Below are 15724 nucleotides of genomic sequence, written 5' to 3'. Positions count from 1 at the left end.
ATTCACACAACTTGATTCTCATCTTGTACCATTTTCTGATGTAACTCATTGTGCTGCAGTGGATTTACTTGTCATCTAGTTCAGATTAAGTGAGAAAGAGGGAATTAGGTCCAGAGATTGCCTGGATGTGATTCTACTATGTTAAGGTTTGTGCAGTAATTTACACCATATAAAACTTATTTTTTAAGAGCTGCTTTCCAGAGGTGGGTGAGATAAATAATACCTCGCTTACATTTCTCACCTTACCATTCTTCTTACTGTTTAAGATTCACACTACATAAAGCAAGTCTACAAGTACTCTGAAATAAATGTCCTGTTCTGCAGTGGGTCTCTGCATGGAAGCATGTATGTTTTTCGAGTGGTATTGTAGTATGAATGAAAGGTATTTTTCTTTCTGGCATCACTCAGAGCAATCCAAGAAATCAAAATCAATCCATGTGTAATAGTCTGTACTTTGGAGAGTTTTCAGGTTTTTGCTAGATTCTTGTATGTTTAGTAATTCTTCCCCGGACTTTTTGTTGTTGTTCATGTACATATGCAAATATGATATGAAACATCAACAGAAAAATTATTTTAAAAATGAAGTTGTTATACGTTGAACTTCCCGTGTGATGAAGGGTTGATAACATGTAGGTAGCCTCCCTGCCCATAATTAAATAATGTGAAAGTATTTTAAATCTCCAGTTAATTGGTGGAGAATATTTTGTACCAGTACAATTTGGATCAGACTTACTGGAGTATCTACACAAAGTATAGAAAAACAGCAGGAGCATGTAGATCATCAGGTCCAGCACTGGGAAGAATGGGGATTCATTCAAAGAGAATCTGCTGGCATAGAGTGGAAGCAGATGTAGGAATTATCCTTAAATACAAACAATAATCACTATTCTATACCAGGAAGCAGCGCTGCATTTTCACAACCCAAAGGTGCAGTTCTGTCCCATGAAAAAACAACCCAGTAATTTCTCATCTTGCAAGGTGTCCCACTGCAGCGGACAGTCTTGAATGTCCTCATCCTTGTACGCTGCTGAGACCAAGTACCGAGAATTGTCTCGTAGGGAACAAACCTTTGAAGGCAAAGGGTTAAGTAAGATTTTCTTTTTTGTGCTCTATTTCAGAAGTTTGTGAATTCACAGCTTTGTAAAGGCTGTGACCAATCAGGAATTGTCTCTCAAGCATAATTTTAAAACCCTTGAGCAAAGCAGCAAATAATGATTTAAAAATCCCTGAACACTGAGAGTTTTGAGGATTCTGGCCTGAGATCTCAGCTCTGGCTGCACTGTGTAAAGAGTCGGGGAACGGGAGGGCAAGGACAGCTCTGTGTCCTGGCGCATAGTGCTGCCAAGGATCAGAGCAGCCTTTGCTTCATTTGAATTGCAGCTTGTTGTTAAGCAGCTTGTCAGATACTTTAGCTGGACAGTCCTTTTGCCTTCCAGGACAGACTGCAGAGCTACGAAGAGGCCTGAGATATGTGCAGGTCCGTGCAGATACCACAATGCTCACCTAGTTCTGTTCAATTCTCTGCAGCTCGCATTAAATCAGGTCGGAAATGTGCACCTGTAAGATGCAGAAAGAATGGCTTTTACCAACTAAATGCCTGTCTGGTTCTCTGTTGATGACTCTTGTAAAGCCACAGTTAGCTGAGCCTGGCGGGCTGAGACTGAGCTGTATCTGCTCACTGTTGGCAGATGTAACACGTGGTGGAGAAGAGTTAGTTATTTGCTTAATTACTCATTTGAGCCTGGAAGGCTATAGGCAAGTGAGGAATTTGGTTATGGGCTGTTCATTATTGCTCCTATACCTCCACTCACTTGCTGATCCTTTATTTTGTACTGAATATTTGGTGCATTGATGAAGACACGATGGCCCCTTCATTTCTAAAATAACACAAGTCAGTCATTGGTGACTGACAGGTTGAGCACATTCAGGATGTAAACAAGCAGCCAAGAGGTGAGCAAAGTGCTAAGACTTCGTGCTGTGTCACAGAGCTCATGCCACTCTCTAGGTGAGCAGTGGGAGCAAGGTTGTTTTGTGCAGAGAAATGAGAGGGAGTTAGGACTGTGCCTTTGTTTCTTTTCTGATGCTTAGAGATACAGCAGTCCACAACGCAAAACCACCAGTGACTGCACTGGAGCTTCTTACAGGTTGAAAGTTATACACATACTTAGATGCGTCACTCTGTGCTGGGAGTTTAGATTCAGGTTTATTATGGTTGGTGCTGCTTATTCAATGGATAAATATTACATTGGCTTTGGCCAGTGGGGAGTCTGCTGTATTCCTAAATCAGGGGCTTCTCAGGGGTATTGCTGTTGGCCTGGGTAGGTGTGTCGTCAGGCGAAGCAAAGTAAAAATATTCTAGGCATGCAGTTGGGAAGCTCAGTCTACAGACACAGAATTGAATAGGGACTTTTGCTAAAATGAAACATGGTTTAATCTTTTTGCTTCTGCCTTTTTATTGGCACTTTATTTTAACTCCACATGTAAAAGTCTATAAGTAGGGCTCAAATGCTAATCATTATATTAATTCTTAATTTTATTGTGATAATGAGTGTTTATCATTATTAATTCTCTGATCTGCATGGCATAGGGCTTTATTCCAGAGATCTAGCTTTGACAAAGTTGATTGCTTTCACAAGGGATGTCCATGAGGTTCTAGTCTATGAGAAGCTGTTCAGTAGAAGGCTATCATGCCCTATTAAAATTGGCAAGTTTTTTTCAGATTAGTTTCTGAAGAAACTCCTCAAATCAGTATTTACTCAATCCTACTAAAAATCTGTTAGAAAAAGTGTTAGAACAATTAGGGTTATTCATGGGACAGTGATTATCCTGGAGGGTTTGCATTGAGTCATCATTCCTGCAGCATTTCCTCATTTGGTAATATCCATGGAAATGTAAGAAGAGCTGTTCAAATGAGTTAAAAAAAAAAAAAGCACGTGGAGGATCTGGACGGTGCTTGTGTTATACCTTTGTAGGAAGTTGTTAGGGTTCTTAACACTTTAACTCTGAAAGGTTTGATAGTTTTTGCTTTGAATGGTAGACCAAGATATATAACACCTGATAACCCTATTAAACACTTCCAGTGTTTAAAAAAGTAAGATAAACATATGCTTTTGAAGGATTTGTGTTTTCTGTAGGGAAACTCATTGGAGTTTCTCTTGTGTAGATGAAGTTTAGGTATGGTTTTTATCTGGACCTGACACTGCTCTGTAATAGGGAACACAATCCGGCCTCTAGCAACTGACACAGGGATTTTGGGCTGCAAAACTTGAAGAACTGCTTGCAAAATTTAAAAAAAAATAAAAATAAGTATAGACTTTCTGCAATCCACTTCAGAGTACTTGAGTGGCTTTGGTTTTACAGAATTTCAAATGAATCATTTTCTGTTGTTTTAGCTATTTCTTTCAAGAAGTCTTTCTGTTTTGTTTAAATAGTTTTGAATTTTTCCTAACCCCATCACCTCCAAAAATCTTTATGCTTGGCTTAGTCTTCAGAAAAATATAGGAAGTTACTCAAGAAATAGCAATGACCAAGCAATAATAACAATAATAAAATGGCAATAATAATAACAACAACAATAATGAAATAATAATAATAATAGGATTGGAATATACAAAACAAGCGATGCACAGTGCAATTGCTCACTACTCACTGATCAATGCTTAGTTAGTTCCCAAACAGCAATCCCCCCCTCAGCCCCACTCCCCCCAGTTTATATACTGGGCATGACGTCACATGGTATGGAATACCCCGTTGGCCAGTTTGGGTCAGCTGCCCTGGCTGTGTCCCCTCCCAGCTTTTTGTGCCCCTCCAGCTTTCTCGCTGGCTGGGCATGAGAAGCTGAAAAATCCTTGATGTAGCCTAAACACTACTTAGCAACAACTGAAAACATCAGTCTGTTATCAACATTCTTCCCATACTGAACCCAAAACTTAACACTATACCAGCTACTAGAAAGAAAATTAACTCTATCCCAGCTGAAACCAGGACGCGGTGATAAGCTCACTACAAAATACCACCCTTAGATGTCACAACAGTCACAGAGTCCATAAACAAAGCAGGACCCAGGAAAGCAGAGGGAAGAAAACCTTCTGGTAATGATTCAGCCATAAGATTCAGGGGCTGTAGAAACCCTAAGGGGGAATCCTGCCTCTGAGAGCTGTTAGCCCAGCCAAGAGAAGATGTATATAACAAACATGATCCTGAAGATCTTTCATGCACCTGGGTCACCCTGATTAAATGGGCTTTAAATGATTTTTATAGTAGGAATAAAGCAAAGAAAAAGGTCTCTGGGTTTTACTGAAAAGGAAAATTTTCATAATAGTTAGATATTCCCTCTAAGAGTTAGGATCAGCTCTTAATGTTTTAATACCTTTATGAAGGATTTTGCAAAATGGCTGCAATCACATTATATAAATATTTAGAGGAGTGCCTGGTGCCATTATTTCCATGGCTTGGGAAGCCTTTGCACTTTAGCAATTCATTTTATGGAAGTAAAAGTACTTTTGAGATCTGTTTGAGATAATAGTATAAGCTTTGCATACATTTTGCATAGCATTTTAATAAAAGCTCCAGGCACAAGTCCTTGGGTTTAGAGCTTCTGGCTGGAACTTTTATTGATAGAAATCTGTGAATAGTATCATCAAGAAGTAGCTGTTACCTGGAAGCATAAGGACTAGTGGTCCTTTTGTTTAATCAGTGTATGCCTAGCATGGTTGTTGGCATTGCAGTGTTATTTTTGTGGTCAACCCCTTCTCCTCCTCCCTTTATCCCTTCTATAAAGAATTGACTGCTGTGATATGACACCTCCCCATGATGTCTGGCCCACCAGAAAGTTGCTCTCTCCTCTTGCTTCCCACTGCTTGTGTGTAATACAGGGCTGGGGCTGTCCTCTCTTGATTTCTGAAAACTACATTCAGTGCCGTGCCACTTATTTTGCCTTTAAAAGCCCAGCAACTTTGATGCCTATCTTCTCCCCTGTGCAGTGAGGCAGCTTCTACCATCACTTTGCACGGAAGACTTGTTTCCCTTTTTTCCAAGGATAGCGGCTACGCCTCTGGTGTCCTGCAAAGTCTACTGAGCCCAGGTTTTTGTGCACACAAGTAACAAGATGAGAACTTGAGATGTATTGAATCAAAGGAAAGAAGGTAACAGAGGAGAAACTGAGAAGTCAGCCACCGAGGGTGGCTATTAGGCCAGGGGCATCGGTTCCTTCAAGAGATTTATGACTTTCCTATTGGTTTTTCAGCTGTGAATCTCTTTCCATGGCTCCTGTAACTGTGCTTTTGGCAGACAGGAGGATCTACAGCTTTTACCTATGTAGGGTAAGGTAAAAGAGGATTTTTTATTTGAGGTCACATTCTGATGCGCGAGCGGCGGAATTTTTTCCCCTCTCTATACGTAAGTTTTCCACAAAAGGATGATGCCTGTAATAGGAAATCCCCCGGGGAGAAGCTGCCTGAACAGGAGCAAGCATCCAACTCTCACTTGTCTTACAGTGGGTTCTGTGCATCTGAACTCCCCGAAGCAACATGAGCTTCTTGCTAACGAAATGCAGAATAATTACCCTCTCAGTCTTTCACACGACAGGGGCTTGGAAGGCAATGGAGGGAGGAACAACCTGTACATTTCCTCCAGTGCTGGTTGTAACGAATGTAGCTAAAGCCCTGCCTGACGTGTAATGTCAGCGGTAACGTCTGCTTGTAGGTCTCTAGCACCCTCTTTCTGGAGTGGCATCTAGCTGGTGAAATGTCTCCTTTGGTCCCAGCAGGCCAAGCCCTAGCAGAGGAGGTGGTAGGAGAACTGCAAGCTTGGTTTAGGCTCATCTCCGCTATTCAGCATAAATCAGTCCCAAGCATAAGACTGCTTTTAATATAGGGATCCTGTAGCCTGGCTTCACAAATACATTAAATCCTTCTCTTAAGCACTAATAATACTTAATAAAAGTTTTATGAGCAATGTACATTTTAGAGTAAATTTTCATATCCGTTTTCATTTTAAAAAGAACATCAAGGAGCAAATGTATTCATGCCAGAACAAAGTAATTTAGTGGAGTCACAAAAATGGCACAGGCCTCCTCTGAAATAGTAAGAGAGTGTTGATTAGGCAAAGCGACCAATGGGGATGGGATTCAAAAACTTAATTCACCATGAAGGACTTGAAAGGGAGGAAATTCCCACATGCCAGCTGAGCATATTGCTCTGCCTGGAGAGGTGAAAAAGAGCCTGGCTTCATATTGCTGCCCCATATAGACTCCTGGAGCTGTACAGCTGGACTGCTCTATATAGGTGCTGACCTGGAGGAGGTACCTTTTTCTTCAGAGACACTTAGAGAATTCCTTAGGACCAGCATTAGCCCGTGTCTGTATGGATGGGAATACCCATGGGTATCAGGGAACAAATGGAGTTGCCATCAGAACCAAGTCCTTGGGTAGGATTCGTTGGCCAAAATGTTGACATCTAGTGCAACTTCAGACAGCCTAGGGCAGCCCACCTTTCCAGCTGCTGCTCCTCCAGCAGAGTGACCCACTGCTAGCCCAGGTGTTTTGGATACCCATGGCATCTAAAAAGGCACCAGGTGCCTTCACTGAGCAACCGAATTACTGCCCTCCTGACAATCAAAGAGTCTACTGCTGCCAGCACTCTGTAGCGGCTGCTTTATTATGCTTAAAATGTTGTCCTGCTGTGCTCCTCACTTCAGTTTTCTGTGCCCATCTGTTGTCTCTTGTCTCTCTGGGACAAGGAGCAGTTGGAAGTTACTTACAAATTGTGTTCAGAATCACTGAATAGTTCCCAGAGGGGGAAGGGAACTTCTTTTTCTTTTTGCCTTACAAGTCAGAGCTTGTTACAGAATTAGTTTCCTCAGCATTTGGGCAAAATGCAGTGTGCCAGTCTTTTATCCCTAGCAGGTGCAAGGCAGGAACATGAACCTCTCACCTAACCGTCAGGCTGCCGGGTAGACTGTGGTGAGCATCCCTCTCGGTTCTTCTTCTTGGAGCTGTAGGAGCCGGGGTGTCCAAGGGGGAACGATGCTGGTCTGGTGGGCAGGGCTGTGTGGGAGATGGATAAGGGATTTCCAGGCTGACTTTTTAAAGACGTGTAATAATTCATGCACTTTTACTTGTTCGGGGGCAAAAGAAGGTATATTTCCTTTGAATAATTGAGTCTGTTGAGTGGGATGGTTTGGGGGCTGTTGTCTTTTTTGTCTTTAAAAGAATATGCAAGGGACTTTCTGTAGGTATAAATTACTGGCTGATAGGGCAGGTGGGGGCTTGTAGTGGGCAGCTTTGCTAACTGTGTGTGAATCCAACTTGCGCTTCATTGGCGGGGACTCAGCAGGGCTAAGAGGATGGAAAATACTGCAGAATTTTGTATCTTACCACTGTTGTGTTTAAAGTAATCATAGACTTGGAGAAATGGAGCTGGAAGGGGCCTCCAAAATGTGCCCCTCCACCCCCAGTGAAGGTTGAGATTGTCTATAAACCTTTCTGGACAGGTGTCTGCCTCACCCCAAAAGCTACCAGAAAATGGAGATTTCACACCCTCCCCAGGCAATTTGTTCTACTGCTTAACTAGCCTTACAGTCAGAACGTTTTCCCTCGTATCCAACGTAAATCTCCCGTGCTGCAATTTCAGCTCATTACGTCCTGTCATATTCCCTGTGGATGTGATGATCACTTTATTACTTTGGTCTTTGCAGCAGTTCTTTAGATACCTGTGGAGTGTTGTCATTACCTGCGGCCCCAGCCGTTCCCTCAAAACTAAACGTTCCTGGATCAGTCCAGCCTTCCCAGCTGTTTTCCAGAGTTCCTGCCTATTCTTGCTTCTCAGATTTGAGTTTTAATTGATCTCCATCCTTCCCAAAGTGTGGAATTCAGGTGTGGAATTGGAGACACCATTCCATCTGAGTCATTGCAAGGACTGCGTATCTGCTGAAGCTACAGATATCCATTTAGTTTAATCTGTTTTCAGAGGAGAGGTGTAACCTGAAGTCATTATGATATAAGGAGATTTTTAAAAAAAGAAACAACCAAACAAAAAAAGGACAGGTCACAACAAGGAAGGTGTTTAACAGGAATGAGTCACTCTGTTGAAAGAATAAACACTTCTCAGTGCTTTTCTATTCATATGTTTTCTTTCCACTTGAACTTCTTAGATTGTAGAATCACTGGTAATTTTTTAGATGTATTTTTCAAGTACCCTTATAAACAGGAACTATTTCAAAATATGATGGCAGTTTAAAAAATTATGATTTTTGATGTCTAAAATAAAAGGTCATTATCAAATTGCTTGTATTGGTGTGCATTTATGGTGAAGAGACGACCATCTGGCTAATGGAAAATGTCAAACCCTTCACTTTAACTCTCTGAGTGTTTCCATAGAGGTTTAAATAATGCCATTAATGAAGGTGTGAACCCTCTCATTCTCACACGGAGATGCTCACTTGATGCCTTTGTCTCTTGCAGGAATCTTCTTTATGTCTATCCCCAGAGCCTTAACTTTGCCAACCGCCAAGGATCTGCCAGGAATATCACTGTAAAAGTCCAGTTCATGTATGGAGAGGACCCAAGCAATGCTATGCCGGTGAGGAAAGTACTTTATGCTCCATGTGAACGCTGCATGCCAATAAGGCAGAGCATACATTGCAGTTGTAAAATCCCTGTGTTAAAGAAAACCTCACCGACATACATTTCAAAATAACAAGTTCAGAGGAATATAAAATTACAATATTTCAGAACAAAGAGTACATTTGTATAGAGTTTGCAAAGTAACAATGTAGTAGCTAGTATTTTAACCTGAGGTGTTTGCAGTGGACACCCTTGTGTTTGGAATAGCATCTTTGCTTCCATGCCAAAAAAATTAAAGGTGATAGTTATACTTGTGTTCAGGGCCGGAAGCGATCAGCACTTGGTGAAGATCTGCGTAGGGGTGGTTACATTCATCAGTTCTTCAGCCATGTCTGTGTGCATGTGTAACTGGGATTGTTAAAATTGCGAACTCTTCAGTGACTAAGTAAAACATTGCATATAAGTGAAGGGGCACGTAATAAGGAGATGTGACTGTACACAGCTACAGAGACTCGTGCATGGAGCTGTAAATGTCTCCGTGGGATTATGGAACAAATTCTTGGCACAGTTTTATAGGGGGATTTCTGTGGTTTTTTTCTTTTTTGCAGGTCATCTTTGGCAAATCTAGCTGTCCTGAATTTTCCAAAGAAGCATACACAGCTGTAGTATATCACAACAGGTAAAACACATGACAGCTTGTGAAAGGACATGACCCCATATGGATAGTATGGTTCCACCCAAAGGAAATTTTACCAGTGTGAAAGTGGAGTAACTCACCAGTGACTTTGTCTCAGTGTTAATTATTTAACAATGACTATCTTGGATAGCACTCACAACAACTGCAGTGTTAGTTGATACTGTTGTTAAGAGTTTTGCGATGACTAGGAGCCGGAGTCTTTGTTTGCTCTGGTACAAATCAGCATTGTGTCAGGGGCTGTGATCCTGAGCACGTAGCCCTACTTGGCAGATGCTGTAAGTACGAGCGTCTAGTTAGCAGTCATGAAGATTTACGTTATAAACTCATGTTCGCATGTGCTTTGTTACTTTGCTGGAGCCTTTTAGACTTTAGTTACAAATTGGAAGTATTTGGTCTTGAAAATAATTTCGTTGCAGCTGGGGTAAGGAGTGTTGAATCTGGCCTTAACATGTTGATTGTCTTTGTAGCTGTACTGGGGAGAGATATAGTGGGGTGGGAATCCTGTCCTGCAGGTTGGGGGTTGTGGCAGTTTCCACCTTGAGACGAGTTCATTACTCGTGGGGAGCAGTTCAGAGTGCCTGTGTGAGGAGGGGGGGACTGTAAATGCATACTGGAATTTTTTCCAGTCCTTGGTGATCAGAAAGGGAAGCTTTAATCCCTTGGGATAGTCCATATACTGCCTTCCCTCCAGATACTTTAACTCAAAGGATTTGGTCTTGAGCATAAGATAGTAAACCACACTGTTAGTATCGATGACTCAGTTGAGGGTCTGGTCTCTGCACAGATCGCCTGATTTTCATGAGGAAATCAAGATTAAGCTTCCAGCCACTTTAACCGATCACCACCACCTGCTTTTTACTTTCTACCATGTCAGTTGCCAACAAAAACAAAACACTCCCCTGGAGACTCCAGTCGGATACACCGTGAGTGTCTTTCAGTCTCTATGTTTTTCAGCACAGGATATATTCATAATGCAATTGTTTGCAATTTGTTTAGCATCACTGTCAACTCATACTCCATTGTAGAATTTGATAATTTGACAGTCAAGGCTGCAAAGTTCAAGAAAGCCTTAAGAAGTGTGTGGTTTTGTTTTTTCTTTTGTTAATTCCTTCTCCTTAAAGTGGATACCGATGCTTCAAAATGGACGGTTAAAGACTGGTCAGTTCTGCCTTCCTGTTTCATTGGAAAAACCACCACAGGCTTATTCAGTGCTTTCTCCAGAGGTGAGTTGTTCTTCGTGCTGAAAATCAGCAGGAGAATACTTGTGTTAAAAAGTCAAAGAATGTATGTGTACATATATGTGTGTGATTGTGTGTGCATGTGTATTTTTAACTCCTAGGTTATTTATTCCTTAAATACTGTTAAGTTTAGATAGGTGTGTGTATGTTTGTGTGTGGGCACGTGTTTGTGATCTGACAATAAAATTAAAAGAAATGGCAATTTTAATTAGAAGTGCCTTAGCTCTGCTTTCTGTCACATCCTCACTCATCTTTCTGTTAACCTGCAGGTTCCACTCCCTGGAATGAAGTGGGTGGATAACCACAAAGGGGTTTTCAACGTAGAGGTTGTTGCTGTATCATCCCTCCACACTCAGGTAAGTGTTGAGAGTAGTCATTGTAATAAAAAGAGTTTGATAGTCTTTTGTCAGTTGAAACACTGTCAGAGTTGATACTGTGAAGAGTATAATAATTACTTGCAGTGAATTACAATCTCATTTTCAGTTCTGAGCCAGCAGACCTGTTATTCCACATTCTGCTGTGAGTATATCTGAGAAATTCTGCTTAAAAATATGAGCAGTTTGGCCTTTATTCATAGGGAGTGAATGGCCAACAGTGTTTTCACACCTCAGACTGTTGTGTTTAATACAACAGATCTAACATACAGTCCAGGCATATGATGTTTTGTTGTTTTTCCCCTCTGCTGCTTTTATTTCTCCATGTATTTTTCATCTGTCTTTTCTTTGATCTGAAAAGAAAGATGAAAATCATTTTGACTAATCATTTCAACTTTTTTGTTAATTCCCAGTATGTCATTTGATGTTTTTTGTGTATTTATTTGTGTTGTAAATAGTAACATGATTTTAGTGCATTTTTGTCTGTTTTCTAAGAATACACAGTCTGTGGGTCCTCTAGTTTTGCCCCGACAACTTCTGAACATTGGCTGATTTCAGTTGAATTAGACATATGGGCAGAGCTCTCAAAGATGTTGAGTTTCTGCTAATTTTGTGAGATTAAATGGTCAGATAGATGAATGAGGGAGAGAATCCATCCATGAGGTACAAATCCATAGAAAGTGGAGTTACTTTTGGAGCTTCTTGCTGATATTGTTTTTTTTTGTTGTTTGGGTTTTTTTTTTTTTTTTTGCTTGTGTGTAGGACCCTTATCTTGACAAGTTCTTTGCACTTGTCCATGCTCTGGATGAGCACATGTTCCCTGTGCGAATAGGAGACATGAGAATTATGGAAAACAACTTGGAAAATGAACTGAAGAGCAGCATTTCAGCTTTAAATTCCTCTCAACTGGAGCCGGTAGTGCGATTTCTTCATCTCCTGCTTGACAAACTGATTCTTCTGGTAGTAAGACCTCCTGTCATTGCAGGCCAAATAGGTATTCTATTTAAGTTTTATAGAGAATTACATAGCTGCAAGTTTGACAGTTCCAATTTTACCATATTTATGTAGAAATGAAAAAGTCCATTTTTATGCTTTATTTTAGTGCCACTAATATACCATGTATCTTCAAAATAAAACATGCTGGCTTCCAGATCAGTGGTGATATACACAGGAGCAGTATTTAATACAAAGGTTTTCAAGAATGACTAGTAATTTGGTGCCCACATTGAGACACCAGAAAGGGGCCCGACTTTCATGAGTCGGATGCTCAGCATTTTCTTAGTACTGGAGCCTGTTAAGGTGTCTCCATGCTGACATTCAAAAACTAAGAATTTCAGCCTTACTAGTCACCTTGGAAAATCTTGAAGTAGGTAAGATAAGAATGTACAGATGCTGTATATTCGTCTAGCTATTGTGGATCTGATACTGTCAGCATGAATAATGCCTCCTTTCGCTCCCTGTTATGAGTATGCTCTGGCAGTACAAAAAAATCTCAAGTGGAAGTCAGGATTAGATCATTAGTATTTAAAATAGCAGTTGGGATTTTTCATAGGAAACTTGAGTTTGTACATGATGGAATATAGGTATCTAACACTGCTTTAAAAACAGCAATCGTTTATTTCAGAAAGGTTATCTTTCTGGGGAAGAATTTTGCTTGAATTTTTATTTTTTGTTTTAAAGCTCTTTCGCTCTTTAAGTGTTCTGTACTGGTTTAGTTTGTCTGTATAGAGCATTGAGGACATTAGTGTCTAGTTTTTAAAAAACTAAGATGTACAGTCTCCAGCTGCCATCTACTTCATCCCTAATTTGTTTAAAATATCTACCTTGGTCCATCTGTAGATTTCTGTACTCATTTTTAGATCAGATTTTTTTCCAAAACAGAATGGAATTGTTCTTTTTGATACAGTTTGTATTTTGGCTAAGGCTTAAATGGAGGAAATAATTAACTGAGCAAAATATGATAAATATCCAAAGGATATTATCCATCAATTAAACAAGGACTTGATCTTGTTACCGTTGCAGTTGATGACCAAAGTTGGGCTGATTCCAGAAATCAGGCCTACATTCATTAAATTTGTTTATTAATAAAAGTGGAAGCTTATCACTGCAACACCTGTCTTCCTGTCAAGCTGTTTATTAGACGTAGTTCAAATACCAGGTTCAGTTTTTCATGAGAAATGCTTGCTATACTCTTAACAAGCTTTACCATTTATCCTTTAGAAGGTGGACGAAATGCACATTTAGGATTTGCTCATGGGTACTGCTGCAGTCTAAAACAAACTCCTCACTTATTACTTTCAGTTAACCTGGGCCAAGCGTCTTTTGAAGCGATGGCATCAATCATAAACAGACTTCACAAGAACTTGGATGGAAACCAGGACCAGCATGGCAGAAACAGCCTTCTTGCTTCCTATATTTATTATGTTTTTCGCCTACCGAATACCTATCCCAACTCACCATCACCAGGTAGCTCTTTTTTCATTTTATTTCAAGTCACAGTTTGTTAAAAGCAAGCAGAAATTGCTTGCTGGCAGGTGCTCTTGAGCTCCAACTGCATGGCTGGTTCCCTGCCAAGCCCTGTTACTAACTTTCTCTTATGATCCAATGTAACCATGTACAAGATTAGTTCAATTACAGTTAGCCGTGTCAGAGTTTTAACTATCTGATGATCTTAACAGTGTCACTGCTGAAAGACCATGAGGCTTAAATTATGGCAAAATACTGGTTTGGTTTTTTTTTTAGTTTTGTTTTCTGTGGCAAGTAGACAGATGTGGTATGCTCTTGGCCTGTCCTGCGTCCCAGTCTCCTTCCCTAGTACTTTCAGACTTTCATCCAGTTCCAAAAAAACTTGTACGCTGGCAAAGGAGTGTGAAATTCTTGAAAACACATGTCTGGGTACAGGAGGGAAACAAATTAATTCCACCCCTGCTGAGAACAAGGGATATATCTGCATGGGGGAAGAGATGGTGTGAATGACAGCCACAGAAAACTAGGCTTTGGAAGGACTGTTGTGCGCAGCACTTGCTTCTTGCATGGAGCGGAAAACCTTGGAGAGGTGTTGGGAAGGTTGTGTACTTAAATTTGTGCCCAGTTCTTTGGTGGTTTTTGAGTCTGAAGTCTGGCAAATATCCCTCTAGCTAAAGACGTACCTCACGCTGGTTGCCTGCATCCACAGGGAGCTTCCTGCTTCCCACAAATCAGTGGATAAAATAGCTTTTTAATCCCATCCCTTTCTCCCTGCTGCTTGCCTTGGAGAACCAGGCAGGGGAAGGCACAGAGAAGATTTCCTTATGGGCCAGACCTGCTGGTTATCCAAAGGGTTTGCTGCATCAGACTGGTGTAAAGCAGCATGGCAACAAAGCTCTGGCTGATGGTCTAACTGGATGTTCTTTCGTACACCACCGTAGGTCCCGGTGGCTTAGGAGGATCGGTGCATTATGCCACCATGGCTCGATCTGCTGTCCGACCAGCAAGCCTTAACTTGAACCGCTCACGGAGCCTCAGTAACAGCAACCCAGATATATCTGGGACCCCCACCTCGCCGGACGATGAAGTTCGCTCGATCATTGGCAGTAAGGTACACATGCACTGCTGAGGGTCTTATGGAAACTTCAGCATCTTTTATTTAATCTTTAAAGAAGTAACAGGGAAGTTTTTGTGATTTTTTTTTTTTTTTTTTTTTTTCCTATGAAAAGATGTCCTTACTAATGGCCCCTTCTCAGACTTCTGGCACTTGCTGATAACACTACTGAAACTCCACTCCTTGAAAATAGTTGCTGATCTCTCTGACTTCTTGGAGACCATCCTGGCAGTGTTACTTCCACAAGTGTGGTGGCTAGGTGCAAGAGTCCTTCTGGACTTGTCTCCCCAGGACTAGTAGGACAAGAATGGTTTTACTACCTCACTTTTCACATGGCCAGCAGCCGTATCCTCTGACCAGCTCTGTTATGTCTCCCCAAACCTTGCATCCCCCAACTTGCCACCCTGTGATCCAACTCTTACCTCCCAAACCAAAACTCTCTCTTCTCCTCTGCATTCAGCACTAATGGCTGCTCAGATGCTTTCTCTACTACTTATGTCCAGAGAAGGTACCTTGCACACAGCAGGAATATTCCTAGTCCCTGCACGGGCCAGAGAGGATTTCGGATGGTTAGTTAGTGAGTGAGCCATAGTGAGGCCAGCTGAGCTGCAGTGTGAATTTGCGGTGTGCTAACTCTGCACCCACACTGACTCCTCACACCTAAAAGTGACTTTCTGGTGTGGGCACATTAGCGCAGAGCATCTTGCATGGTCGTACTTCGGCCCTTAAGGGCTCAGTACACGCATCTCCTGCAGAAGGGCCTGTACCTCTCTGGTGAATTGCAAGCACACAGGACTGCTACAGTCCCAATTTGAGCACTTCAGTTTTGGGCCTCAAATAGGTGGGATGAGCCAGGGCAAATCTGCTGTGTTGGTAATTCCTTTCCCTGAGAGGGCTGCCTTAGCTTGGTTGGGGTTCTTTTTTTTTAAATCTTCAAACTGTGATCACTTACACCAAGATGAGATGCTTCCTTGCCTGTGACCCTTCACTCTTCCAGCACAGATGAATTCCTGAGCCTTTTCAGAGAGCTGTTATGTTCGATCCTTTGGAAGATAAGTGAGCAAGTTTGTTAATAAAGCGATCAGCCTGACCAGGCAGGCTTGACGCTGGTTGGTCCTGGGTTTTATAAGAGCAAGAAAAACATAGTTTCAGAAAGAGATTACCAATTTTAAATGAATAACAACATAATTTGCTGACCAAATAAGAGGCTGAAGAAGTGTGGGTAGGCAAATCATTATTTCTTACATCAAAGTTTGCACTTAGAAGTCTTAA

General features: G+C 41.3%; 1 protein-coding gene across 15 annotated transcripts in view; it reads left to right on the top strand.

Moving 5' to 3' along the window:
• The window catches only part of DOCK7 (dedicator of cytokinesis 7), a 110264-nt gene that overhangs the window by 54271 nt on the left and 40269 nt on the right, over nucleotides 1–15724 (top strand). For all 15 annotated transcript variants that reach the window (XR_005933642.1, XM_030031843.2, XM_030031842.2 and 12 more), the window contains exons 15-22: nucleotides 8462–8579; nucleotides 9172–9242; nucleotides 10045–10183; nucleotides 10382–10483; nucleotides 10768–10854; nucleotides 11635–11866; nucleotides 13174–13338; nucleotides 14280–14449. Coding sequence is in view for 14 of the 15 variants with exons in the window: in XM_030031843.2 (XP_029887703.1) it covers nucleotides 8462–8579; nucleotides 9172–9242; nucleotides 10045–10183; nucleotides 10382–10483; nucleotides 10768–10854; nucleotides 11635–11866; nucleotides 13174–13338; nucleotides 14280–14449 (1084 nt within the window). In the remaining variant the exon portion in view is untranslated. The remainder of the gene's footprint in view (nucleotides 1–8461; nucleotides 8580–9171; nucleotides 9243–10044; nucleotides 10184–10381; nucleotides 10484–10767; nucleotides 10855–11634; nucleotides 11867–13173; nucleotides 13339–14279; nucleotides 14450–15724) is intronic.

This window comes from Aquila chrysaetos, chromosome 12, assembly GCF_900496995.4.
Source record: "Aquila chrysaetos chrysaetos chromosome 12, bAquChr1.4, whole genome shotgun sequence".
Lineage (NCBI taxonomy): Eukaryota > Metazoa > Chordata > Aves > Accipitriformes > Accipitridae > Aquila > Aquila chrysaetos.
The sequence above is the reverse complement of the archived record's forward strand: the minus strand, read 5'-3'. Positions and strand labels throughout refer to the sequence as shown.